The sequence below is a fragment of the Sarcophilus harrisii genome, chromosome 3, assembly GCF_902635505.1.
Source record: "Sarcophilus harrisii chromosome 3, mSarHar1.11, whole genome shotgun sequence".
In the NCBI taxonomy this organism is placed as follows: domain Eukaryota; kingdom Metazoa; phylum Chordata; class Mammalia; order Dasyuromorphia; family Dasyuridae; genus Sarcophilus; species Sarcophilus harrisii.
The window spans coordinates 65706030-65718754 of record NC_045428.1 but is presented as its reverse complement, the minus strand read 5'-3'; the positions used below and the strand labels follow the sequence as shown (position 1 = coordinate 65718754).

At 43.9% G+C, this 12725-nt stretch overlaps 1 protein-coding gene across 1 annotated transcript in view; it reads left to right on the top strand.

Moving 5' to 3' along the window:
• Nucleotides 1-233: 233 nt before the first annotated feature.
• Nucleotides 234-12725, top strand: part of IGFBP2 (insulin like growth factor binding protein 2) — a 31933-nt gene continuing 19441 nt past the window's right edge. Inside the window, exon 1 of the mRNA XM_031958080.1 lies at nt 234-773. Within this exon, the coding sequence (XP_031813940.1) occupies nt 329-773 (445 nt within the window). The 5' untranslated portion in view covers nt 234-328. The remainder of the gene's footprint in view (nt 774-12725) is intronic.

Sequence of the window (12725 nt, the reverse complement as noted above, 5' to 3'; positions counted from 1 at the left end):
GAAAGAAGTAGACGGGGGCGGGGGGGGGCAGAGAATGGAAGAGACAAAGACGTGGACAAAGGAGCTGCATAGGTGGAGGGCAGAAGGAGATTGGGGCTTGATGGTGGTGCGAGGTACGTGAGCGCTTCTGGGTCGGTTCGCATAACACTGATGAAGAGGGGGTGGTCTCAAAAAGGGGGAGGGGAGAAGTTCGGGGGGCGGGGAGAAAAGGGGCCCTTTAGGACCCGGCAGCACCCGGTGGGGAGGAGAAGGACCAGAAGGAGGCGGCTCTAGAGCTCCGGAGGTTGCCACCTGCCTCCACCCCGCCCTCGTTGTCACAATTGCCAACATGCTGCCGAGGCTGAGTGGCCCCGCGTTGCTGCTGCTGCTACCTCTGCTGCCTTCGCTGCTGGCTGGAGGAGGGAGCCACGGGGCCCTAGCCGAGGTGCTGTTCCGCTGCCCCCCGTGCACCCCGGAGCGCCTGGCCGCTTGCGCTCCTCCCGCAGCAGGGCCAGCTGCGCAGCCAGCGGTGCCCCCAGCTGCCGGCTCTGCCGCCGCCGCCGCAGTCCTGCCCTGCACCGAACTGGTCCGGGAACCGGGCTGCGGCTGCTGTCCGGTCTGCGCCCGGCTGGAGGGTGAAGCGTGCGGTGTCTACACCCCTCGCTGCGCCCAAGGGCTCCGCTGCTATCCAAACCCGGGCTCCGAGCTGCCCCTCCAAGCGCTGGTTCAGGGCGAGGGTACTTGCGCCAAGCGACGGGACACCGAATATGGCACCAGCCAGGAGCAGGTTGCAGGTAACGGAAGGAGGAGGCTGTGCAGACAACTATTTTGCAGTGGGAAACTTGAGGGCACTGAGGGGCTGCCATTCTACTCTTGTGGAGAGAATTGGGATGGGAGGTGGGAGAAAAAGAGCCACGATTTCCAAAGATAAATTTTGGTTAGGACGAGGGCACTTAAAACCCCTTTTAGGTGGGAGGGTGGATGGCTAGGTGAAAGTTAGAATGGCAGAATAAAGGCAAAGGGAGGGAATGAGTATGTGTACAGAACCTACTATGTGCCAGGAACCATGGTAAGTGCTTTCCAAATATTTCATTTGGTAAAGACGCGGAAAGAGTACGGGTTTTTACAATATAATCCTAACCGGGGTTAGTTACTTTTAGACAAATTTGATCGCATCCTTAGTTTTCTTATCTGTATAATGAGGTGTTGGACTCTTAAAAACACCTTTCAATCTAACGATCCATGAAAACACATACACACACACACACACACACAAAAAAAAAACTTTACTATTTGAGGGAAATATGGGGGGGGGGGGCCCGAGGGCGGGAAGGACAAGGAAGAGTTCTCCTCTTCATGTGGGGAGTGGTGCAGAGAGAAATTGGGACGTAATTTGGAAATAAAGAACCTTCTTGGATCCGAGGAAGGACCTTAAATACACTGCTTGTGTGGGTGGAGGAAAGATTTTTGCCTACCTCCTTTGGAAGGGATGTTGAATGGGGACAAAGGTGCTTCTTACGCTTTTAAAGGTTTTCTCACTTTTAAAGGTTTTTAGAGTCGGGTGCTCTGTCCACCAGAAAGTACTCTTTGCTCAATGTCCTGCCTAGCTGAAGAAAGGCAAGAACGCTTACTACTTACCACTGTTGTAGTAGCAAGAGCCCTGGGTTTGGAGTCAAAAGACTTGATGTCTGCTTACAGCTATTTACTTGTGTGACCTTGGAAAAGTCCTTTCCGCTCACCAGGGCCCTATTTCCATTATTTGGTAAAATGAAAAGATGCTCACTAGTTAATAGATTTAGATGATAGAGACAGGAAGAAAAAGACATGGCTATTATTTTGGAGGGAGAATTGCTTTTTAAAAAAGGCAAGACTTCTATTTTGGGAGGGAACAGGGAGGATACTTCCTACAATGTTGGAAGCATAGAAAGGAGGAAACATTTAAGTGGGAGAGAGAAATGCTGCTCTTAGGGAAGACAACGAACATTCGTGTTCTGGATAATTGGGTGAACACTCTTGGGAGGTGGTGGGGACAGTAGGGAGGACCAATCTAACTTTTTAATAAAAGTCCCTCCCTTCCAGATGGCAGAATAGCATGTATACTCTGTGGGGGTGGGGGAGGGTGCTGATTAGCTTTTAAGCATATTTCAGGGAGGCCATGTGGCATAGTGAAAAGATCTTCAGATCACAGTCTGAAGACTTGTATTCTAATGTTCACTAGGCTAATTTGGTATATGACCTTGGGAATAAATGACCTCACCTTTCCAAACCTAGTTTCCATATATTGAAAAAAGGAAGAATACTGATCTGTGTGATTTCTAATGCCATCTTCTAGTTCTCTAATTCTTTGATTCCAAGACTCCCCCAATTCTTATCTATTCCAATCTGTGGCTTTGTGCCTCTGCCCACATTTCAGGAATCTGAGAGGTGCAATTAAGTCTCAAACAATTTACATTTATTGTTCAACTGGGAAAGTCCTTGAAGCTTCATTCAAAAGATGAAAGTAACTCATAACTTTTTTTTTTTTTAAAGTGATGGTGGGAGGGAAACATTTTCCAAGTCATTATCTTCCTTCATTAGAGAGAAAACCCATTTCATTATTAAAACCTCATTTAAGCAATCTGTAAGTGTGATTTTTTTTAAAGCCCTCAACCATCGCGAACAATGAAGCTCAGCAACCTGCTCAGGTTAGGTTGGTTTACTTATTTTATTTTATTATATTGCCATCTGCCCTAGTCACCTGGAGTAAGATGTCTAGGAAATTGTAATTCTTTTCTCCCCTAAAAAAAAAAAAAAAATTAGGCAGTGCCTACATATCTGCTGCATCAGAACAGAGTGGGAACAGGGTTTCAAACTTTAAAGAGCATGAGACCATGAAGGCTTGCTTTCCCAGACTTTGCTTCCAGTCAATCTCTCCCCTTCTTTGCAATATTCCTCCCTCCTCCACTCCATCCTCCTCCTTCTATTGTTTTATATTTTTTCCCCGGCTCTCTCTCTGAATGGAATTACAGAGGAATTATGGGTCAGAGTTGAAATCTTTCTCCTACTTCTGTAACACATTTTGATCTTAACTGAGGAACCAGAGTACCTCCTTTTCTTTCTCTCCTTATCCTTTGCAGAAATGCCTCCCCCTTCCCTTTTCTTTGCCTCAACTTTCAAGTAATTAAAATGAACAACCATCCATAGTACAGTATTTCTTGCATTCTTTCTTTTTAAAAGGTCTATCCTTCTATCCATTTTACACCTGCCCGTCCCTTCTCTCCCCTCCCCCCGCTCCGCCTTGTCCTTCCCCCAGACTCATTCATTTCTCAGGCTCTCTGCAGTTGGGGTAAAGGCACTGTGGTTTATGAACTGCACTTTTGGACAAACTAAACATTTTCATTTGGCAGGTTGAGCTTTACTAAGGACTCTGAATGAAAAGAATTATTTGAAATTTAATTATTTTAATGATATGAACTAAGTATTTTGGTTTTTTGCTTCTTAAATGTTTAATTACAAAATAAGGTATATTGCCTTTACCTCAATCTTGAAACTAATCTCCCAGTCCCCAAATACCGTACAAAGTTAGGGTGCTGAGAAGGGAACAGATGTAGGCTAATTCTATTCAGCCCTCTCTTGCAGCGGGGAGGGGGGAGGGGATGAGAATGGGGGTGGAAAGGGAAGGAGGGACAATGGGGTGAGTTCATGGGAAGAGTGTCGCTCTGGATTTTCTGTCTGGGCTACGGGACTTCCTTCTGCCAGAGAACTCCAGCTGCTGCCTTCTCATCCATCCATCTAACCCTGAGGTCCAACCTGAGATTGCCTTTTGGTCCTAGGTGTCTGTATCTCAGGATGGATTGAGGAGAGAGGCAGCAACCGGGTGTGAAACTGCAAAAGGAGGAAGAGGCAGGGATTGAACATTTGGAACTAGAGAAGGAACTGGTACTGGTTCCTCCGTGTTCCCAGAGTCATATTGTATCCCCATTGTCACAAACTAGGGACACTGGGGAGAAGGGATAGGACACAATAGGAGAGGGCCCGGGACTGGTAGGGACACTGGAGGGATAGAGGTTTGGGACTATTGGGACATTGGGCCAAGAAAGGTAAAGGTATAGAAAGGATATTGGAGAGAGGAGTTGGGGAATTGATACTGGGATAGAGAGGTTGGAATTTGAAGGAAGAGAGTTCGGATCTTAGGGGAGACCCTAGAAGCAGGATTGAGAAAATGAATACGAGAGAGAAAAAGAAAAACTGAAACTCTGGGGACACTGGTCAGGGTCTGGAGATGGAGCAAGGAATACTGGAGGGAAATGGGCTGAAGGGACACTTGGACAGAAGGAACAGTGGTTGAGAGTGGGTGGAGAGGACAGGGAATGCACCACACTGGGGAGAGAAGGGTTTGGGAGGAGCTGGGCTGGGGAAAGAGTGTGTGTGTGTGGGGAAATATACGCTAATTGTGAGTGTAGTAAGGCCCAGGGGGTTGAATGGAAGCATCCAAAGACTTCCTCACTCAGGACTGACTGTGAGCTTGGGAAGACATCAAGGTTCAGCCTTGAATACTACTTGTCAGCTCTAAGCCGGCTCATCCTTTCTCCTGCCCCCTCAGAAGAACAAACCCTGGGAGCTTAAATTCCTCTCTGAGCAGGTTGCTTGCAAGAATTTTAAAAATACCCTCTTATTTCCAGGCAGCAAAAACTCAGCAGTTCCGGCTCTGTGCTCGGTTCCTTTGTCTTTGTTCCCAGGACTGGGGGCTGCGGGCGCTTGCTTCCGGATCCCAAGCCTGAAAGAAGGGGACAGAATGGGATAGCATGGATCTGGGCTGGGGCTGGGACAGGATTGGGCTGGACCGGGACCTCATGGGATAGGCTAGGATGGGCAGAGAGTGGAAAGGGAAAGATTTCAAGCAGAAAAAAGAACAGGGGTGTGTGTATGGGGGGTGGGGGGGCTTGACAGAGACAAGGAAAAAAGAATGGGGGGGGGTCAAGGGGAAGAGAAAGGGAATGAAAAAAGTAATCTTTGCGGAAGATGACAGGAAGTAAAGCACCACTGGGGGAACTGGGGAGAGAAGGGGGGTCACCTCCTTTAGGTGTGTGGGGGAGGGGTGGGGCAGGAAGTGTCTGGGAGAGCCTTGGAGTTCGGGGCCAGGGTTTTTTGCCCCAGGCTTGGCTGGATGATTTCACCCTCCCTCCCTCTCTCTCCAGCCTCAGTGTACAAAGGGGGGGATTATGCTGAGGGGAGGAGCCAAGCGAAGTAGCTGTCTGGCCCGGTGCTGATATAAAGGTACTATAGAAATGCTAAGTAATTCAAAGTCCCCTGGCCAGCCTTCGCTTCTGCCGTTGCTGGGGGAGAATAAGAAAGGGGGGGGGGGGAAGGGAAGCGTTCTGATTTACAGTGGTTGCAGCCTTGCTTTTCTTAAAAAAAAAAAAAAAAAAAGGCACCCGGACTTTTGGCTTAGAATGCTCCTTTACATCCATCTTGCATAAATTTGCATACCGACTTCTGGAGCTTGTAGGACTTCAAAGATGTGAATGAATGGAACTCAGTGACGCTGACTCCCTTCTCTTCTCTCCCCCAGCCCCCACCATCTCCCTTGTCCTCCCTATCTTGGGTTTCCAGACAGGACGCCCCGAACTCTCTCTCGCTGCTCTCCCTGACTCACCACTGCAGGTTGGAAGCGGGCGGAGCTGACGGCTGCTGCCCACTGGAGAGACATGGAGTTCCTTGGCTGAAAGGACAGCCAGGGTGTGGCCTTGGTGCACTCGAGGGCCAGGCTGGGGCCGGGGAGAGCATCCCTGCCTACACAGCCTCAGGGCAGAGAAGTTCTAATTTCTCCAATGAGGATACTTTGTATTCCAATCCAGAGCCAGCTGTTTTCCTAGTTGGGAGATTAGGCCACCTGTGAATTGTGGCAGGAGAGCCCCAAGGTTTGCCCAACACATAGGTCCTCTGTTGGGGTGGTCAAAACTTCTGTGCTTTGGGATCGAGGCAGCCTCGGGAGGTAAATGAAGGTTTTGTTTCATGTCCTTCTGAGCCCTACTTTGCTCATCTTTAAAACAGAGATAGTGACTAAATACTGGGGTTGTTGGGAAGAAATTTGAGAATATAAAGTTTATGACTTTACTGTCATAGTCCAGCACTGCTGAACTGGAAAGGAACTTAGAAGTAAACTTGTCCCTCTTCTTCTCCATTTTATTCATTTTTCCAATTTAGTTAACAAAGTGCTTGGCATGTAGAAGGTGCTTAATTATTATGAAATTATTATTAATTATTATGAAATCACGACTTATTGCCTTCCCTTCTATGTACAATAAAAAAAACCAAATGGTTCCTTCCCTCAAGAAGCTTATATTCTTCTATACAGATAGATACATTTAAAGCATAAACAAGAGGGAGAGAGTACTAAACTTGGGCAATTAGTCCCTGTAGATGGCACCTGAGTTGACCAATCTTCCTTTTCCTATTTTAACCTAGAGAGAATAATTAATAATCATAATAATAGATCATATTTATATAGTTCTTTAAGGTTTGAAAACATCGTGGTTATATTCTCATAACATTTCTGTGGAGTAGTTACAATTATTTTCCCCATTTTTACAGTTGAGGAAACTGAAACTCAGAGCAAATAAATGATTAGCTCTGGGTCACCCAGCTAGCGCTTCTTTGCTATGTCACCTATATTTTGATAGGATTTCAGAGGCCATCTGTCCCGACCCCTATATTTTACAGTGAAGAAATTTATCCTAGGTCACAAAAGTAATAAAATGGCAAAGGTAGGCTTTTTTTTTTTAAACTAGGTTTTCTAATAGTCATTCGATGCTCTTTTATCTGGATAATTAGATTAGCTAACTGGCATCCAGCAGAGATGCCATTAAAAAGATATTCATTGAAAAGGTAAGTTTTGATATGCAAGAGGTAATGAAAGTGATTTATGAAAATGCAGTGATTTACTTGGAGTTGGGGGGGGGGGAAGGAATGTGGGCCCTGGAATAGGGAGCTAATAATGCCAAAAAAGGGAAGGTAGTGAACATAGACTTCACCTTTGCCATTAGCATTTAATATCATCATTATTTGACTATTTCTTATTGATACTTTTTGTCATTTTCAGATATATCTACCCCTCCACCCCCATCCAGAGAATCCAACCTTACAACAAAGAAAATCAATTAAGTAAAAGGCACCAATGTAGTACCCCACGCTTCTAAAAGTGTATGTCACATTACAAAATGACAGTCTCTCTCTGCTCCATGGGAAAAGGAGGGAGATGTCAAGTTGGTCATTAAAATTACTAGCAATTCAAGCATTGACATTAAAAAAAAAAAAGAAAACAGGAAAAAATGATTTCTGGATGAGACAGTGGGTGTCAGGCTGCATGGAAATCTGCCTCTCTTCCTCCCAGCTCCCTCCTTCTTTATTCCTCTCCCTGGCACTCATCCCAAATACATAGTGGTCCCTGCTGTGACCAGTTCTCTCCTGGGAACAACTGGTTGGGATCTGCCTAAGTGGGCTGGGACCATTTGCCCCTTCTTGTACCCCCTGTACCACTTGTCTGATGAGAGATAGAAGAAGTTGAAGTTATTTAGTTGAAAATAAGTTTTTATATCAACGAACAATTATTGAGTTCTGTGATTAAGGCGCATTTAGGTGTTAGGTAAAATGTGTTATCATTGGCTCAGAGCATAGCGTATTGAGCTTGAAGATCTGAGTTCAGATCTCATTTCAGGTTTTCATTTGCTTTGTGACTGTGGGTCAGTCACTTAATCTTTCTGAATTTCAGTTTTCTTATCTGTAAAATGGAGAAGATGTTTTATGATTCTTAACTCACAAAGCTATGGTGAGCTGTAGTCAAATGAGCATACACACAGTTATTGTTATTATATTATATTATATTATTGTATTATAGTTATTGTTCTTCATGAGCCTATTAAGTGGTTTTTTTTTTTGCTAGATACTGCAGTGATTTGCCATTTCCTTCTCCAGCTCATTTTATAGATGAGGAAACTGAGGCAAATGGGTTAAGTGACTTGCCCAGGATCACACAACTAGTAAGTGTCTGAGGTGGGATTTGAACTGGGGAAGATGAGTCTTCTTGACTCCAGTTCTGGTGTTCTATCCCCCGTGCCACTTAGTTGCCCCCCACATTCACAAATATATTACATACACATACACACAAATACATATATGTATATAGAAGTAGAAATACAGATGTAAGTTAATTTATTGAGCGGTCTCAAACATCAAATGGTCTCAAACAATTTCCAGTCCCTAGATCTAGATGACATTGAGTGCCCATTAAGTGAATATGGAAGGGGGAGACAAGACACACAAATGGGGCATGTCCCCAAGAACTCAGACGATAGAAACATGGAATCCTCATTCATGATTATCTGAAGGAGTGGGAGAGGGAGGGAAAAAGAGAGAAGGAATGAGAGAGAAGGAGAGGTAAAGGGAGGGGAGGGGAGAGAAGGAGAAAGGGGAAGGCAAAATAGGGAGAGAAAGAGAGAGAGAGAGAGAGAGAGAGAGAGAGAGAGAGAAAGAAGAAAGGAGACAGAACAGAGACAGAGGGCAGAAAAGAGACACAGAGAGACAGGTAGAGAAACAGGAAGACACACACGAGGACAGAGAAGAGACACGAAGAGAGAGAAAGAAAAAGAGAAGAGACAGAGAATTTACTGAGGAAAGACAAGAAACAGAGCCACAGAGATGAGAGGAAGAGAACAGAGACAGAGAGAACACACAGAAAGAAGAGACAAGAGAAGAGACAGAGACACAGAGAAACGAGGCAGAAAAAGACACAGAGAGCAGAGAAAGACACAGAGAGAAAGAACAGAAAAGAGAACAGAGACAAATAAAGAACAGAAGACAAAGAAACAAAGAGACACAGAGAGACAGAGACAGAGACACAGAGAGAGACAGAGAGACAGAAACAGAGACACAGAGAGACAGAGACAGAGACACACACAGAGACACAGAGAGACAGAGACATAGAGACAGAGAAAGAGAGAAACTATGTGGTAAAGTAGCTAGAGCACCAGCCCCAGAATCAGGCTCTGAATTCAAATTTGACCTCAGATATTAGTGGTGTGAGCCTAGGCAAATCATATAACTCTAATGAGACATTCTGACTTCTAGGCCAGAGATCTTTCAATTTAACTATACTGTCTAGTCTTAAGGAGTCTTAAAGAGCTGTGGGATCTTGCTTAAGTTAGTGGTGGACTAGATCTCAGGGGTTTGGCCCAATTCCTTTGATTGATACCTCCTGCTGTTTCTCACAGCATCTTTACTCCACAACTGGAACTTGGACAGAGCTGATATTTCTTCTATTTCCCTCTTGTGTAGATAGAGAGGTTGCTCTTCCAACTTAAAGTTTTCTCCTCTTCCTTTTTTCCTCCCTTCTCCTTCCCCCCTCTTCCAGCACACATACCCTCACCCTGCTCTTGGCTCCCTGGCTCTTTAACAAAGCCAGAGAAGGTCCTTTCTGGCTCTGATCCCGAATGTCAGTCACAGCTCAGAGGGAGATCTTGCTCAGAAAGCCTTCTCCCCGGGAAAGGAATACAGAGTCGGCTGCAGTCAGGAATTTTTCCCCCCTTCTTTTTTCCTTGGGGGAGGTGTTTGGCAGCCATGTCCCTCTTTTGGCTTGGAGCCGCCTCATCTCTTCCTGGCTGTTGTGAGGTAGGGCAAGGGTGGGAGATTGGAGAGAGGGGGCAGGGTTGGTATCCTTCCAAGTTTCTCAAGGGGGAGTAGATGAAGAAGGGGCCAGAAAGGAAGACTGGCCCACAGGCTCTCCTATTAAGCTCTCCTTGGAAGAAGCCTGAGGAGGTTTCTAATTAGTGGATGGGTATAGGTGTGTCAGGCTGTGTTCAGGAGAAGGATTTAAGAGCAAAAATTTTCTGCCAAGCTCTTGAGTGATAAGAAATGTTATGGGTCCACGAGGGTTCTCTAAGCCTCAGTTTTCTTGTCCATAAAATGAAGATAATAATAGTACCTACTTCCATTATGATTGAAAGTTTTCAATGAGATAATACTGTTCATTTCAGCTCAGGCCAGAGAAGAGAGAGAAACCCCGCCCCCCTCCTTTTTTTCCTACTTTAAGGAAGGATTTTCATCAAATTTGAGGAAAAGTTTTCCTGGATCATAAAATTATCAAATGTCAAAACTACTAGACTATTATTGTAGCTAACCATATTTATGATATTATTATAGCTAAAAATCATTTAATAATAGGTAAGATTTCCGTAGGGCTTTTAATGTATGAAAAGCAGTTTCCCACATTGTATCACTGAGGAGGAGCAGGTAAGTTTCTTAAATAACTATAGGTTCATATGTAAAGAAGATATGATATGTGTGTATATGTGTGCATATATAAGTGTACATATGTATATACATATACATGTATACATGCATACATATATATATATATAGCTATAGAATCATATATAAAGAATTTGAAGAGAACTTAGAAGTCATCAAGTTATAGTATATTATTATCTCCTTATATTATTGATGAAGAAACTGGGGGCCAGACATTTATCCCCATTTAACATAGTAGGAAACTATAACCATGTATAGACATGTATGTGCCTTGTTCATAGGAGTTAGATAATGTAGAAAATCAACAGACAGCAAGGCTTTGATCTCACAGGTTCTGACACTATTACATAGTCCTGCTTTTCTTTAAAAGGGGATTTTGAAGTGATTGAAACCCCTCCTTTCTTAGTATCTCAGAAGATGCTAATTAAGTCACAGTTCCAATGATGGGTTCCTATACACAGGAGTCATGATTCTTCCTTCTTTCTAGTGATTCTCTCTCTTTTTTTTTTTTGGAGAAACCAGAGGACTGGTAAGAAGCTGGGTCCTTTTGTAAGTCAGGAGAAGAACAGTGATTCCCATGCTGACGTTAAACAAAAATATTTAATTTTTATATTCTTCTTTCCTGGAAGAACTCTTTCAAGCTTGAGGAAGAATGATTGAGGCAAAACTGCAAGGAAGCTTTCCTCATGCAAACTGGGAAGTATCTGTGGGGTCCATTTCTATCACCTCTGAGTGTGGAAGCCAAGAGGTCTTTGGTGGGTGAGCTTTTCCTCTCAGTGCTGGAGACTGATAATATGAAAATAGCAACTCCCTAGCAGCAGCCAGATCAATCTGTAGAGTTTCCATAGTAACTGTGGCAGGAGGTGTATGGGGTACAGTTATGAGGGGGGGAGTAGTAGAAGGTCTTGTGGATCACAAAAGCTTTTGAAGTTAGATGGGGCCAGCTGGTGGATGGATGACTGGAGTATGTTCTTTGTACTGCTGAAGTTATGATTGGTATGGGGGGGCAGGGAAGAGGAGCTGAGAAAATGGAGAAGGCCAAGGTGGAGATCAAGGATTCGTGGTGAGGGAAGGGAGGAGAGACCAAATCTTTTCCCTTTTTTCAGTTATCATATTCTGGAGTTTGAAAATTTCAGAGGTAGAAGAGAGATCCTCATGGAGGGCATTTAGCCAGAACAGGAATCTCCTCTATAAGGTAGTAGCTTCTGGTCCCTAACCCTAACCCTCCTCATTTGGAAAGGGGTCATCCAGATTCTGCTTAATGGCCCCTAAGTGATGGCAAGCCCATTCCATGGGACTTTCTTCTAGCAACTTCCTTGGTCCTCAAATTCCAGGCAGCATAAGATCTTTCTTTCATATCTTAACCTGTCAAATCTAGCCATGATTTTATTTGTTTTCATTTTAAATACCACCTCAACTTACCAATTTATGGCACAGTGGAACTCTATATGTGCTTTGTTTCTTCCCTTTGGCTCATGATGTTTGAGATTTCATGGAAGATTTTTGATCATCTCTGAAAGAAATGAGGTTTTGCTTTTGAATTTGCTTCCAACATAAGAATAGTTTGATGAGGATTGGGAGGAAGAGGAATATAGATGATACTCAATAGTCACTCAATTCAAAGTGAATTGTGAAATTGTAAAGTATCTCATTTGGTCCAAACCCAAGCTGAAGGACAAATCCTCTCTAAAAACATATAGAAAAAATAGTCATCCAGCCTCTGCTTAAAATGTCTTAAGTATCAGGAAGTCATACCTTATGAGGTAGGTCATTTTTTGGGGTACTCTTAATTAATTATTGGTTTTTAGGAAGCTTTGCCCCCTTAATGTTGATTTAGCATCTGCTTCTCAGTGACTTTAATTCATCTATTGGTCTTGGTTCTGCCTCTGCAGCTATATAACAGGTCTAATCTCTTATCCATCTGATAACCCTTAAAATGATTGAATGTAAGTGTCAGGTCCTCTAAACTTTCTTTTCTCCAGTCTAATCATCCCCAGCTCACAGGTTCATACATTTAGAAATCGAAGAGATCTTTGGGGTCATCTATCTCAACCTTTTCATCTGGTAAGTGAGGAAATTAAGGTACAGATGTGACAGCTGGTTTTTTTTTTTTTCAGGTAAGTACTTGAGAAAAGTAACATGGACTACTTAACTCCATGATAACTAATTTAGTGTAACCACTGAGGCAGATGGTGACTCCTTGAACCAATCCTTGTAATATCATGCTTTTGAGAGCTTTCCCACTCTGACTAGCCATCTTAATGTGTAACAGACTCCCAATATTCCTCCTCAAATGTGCCTGGAAGAGCTCAGAGAGTAGGAGAGAATGAACAGCCAGCATCCTTATTCTGCATCCTCTGCTTTTATTTATGCCTATTAATCTCTAAAAATTCTAGACAATAATTTCCAGAGGAGGTCCTTAGTTGAGAAGTGTTCAATGGGATACATGAAATAAGACACTC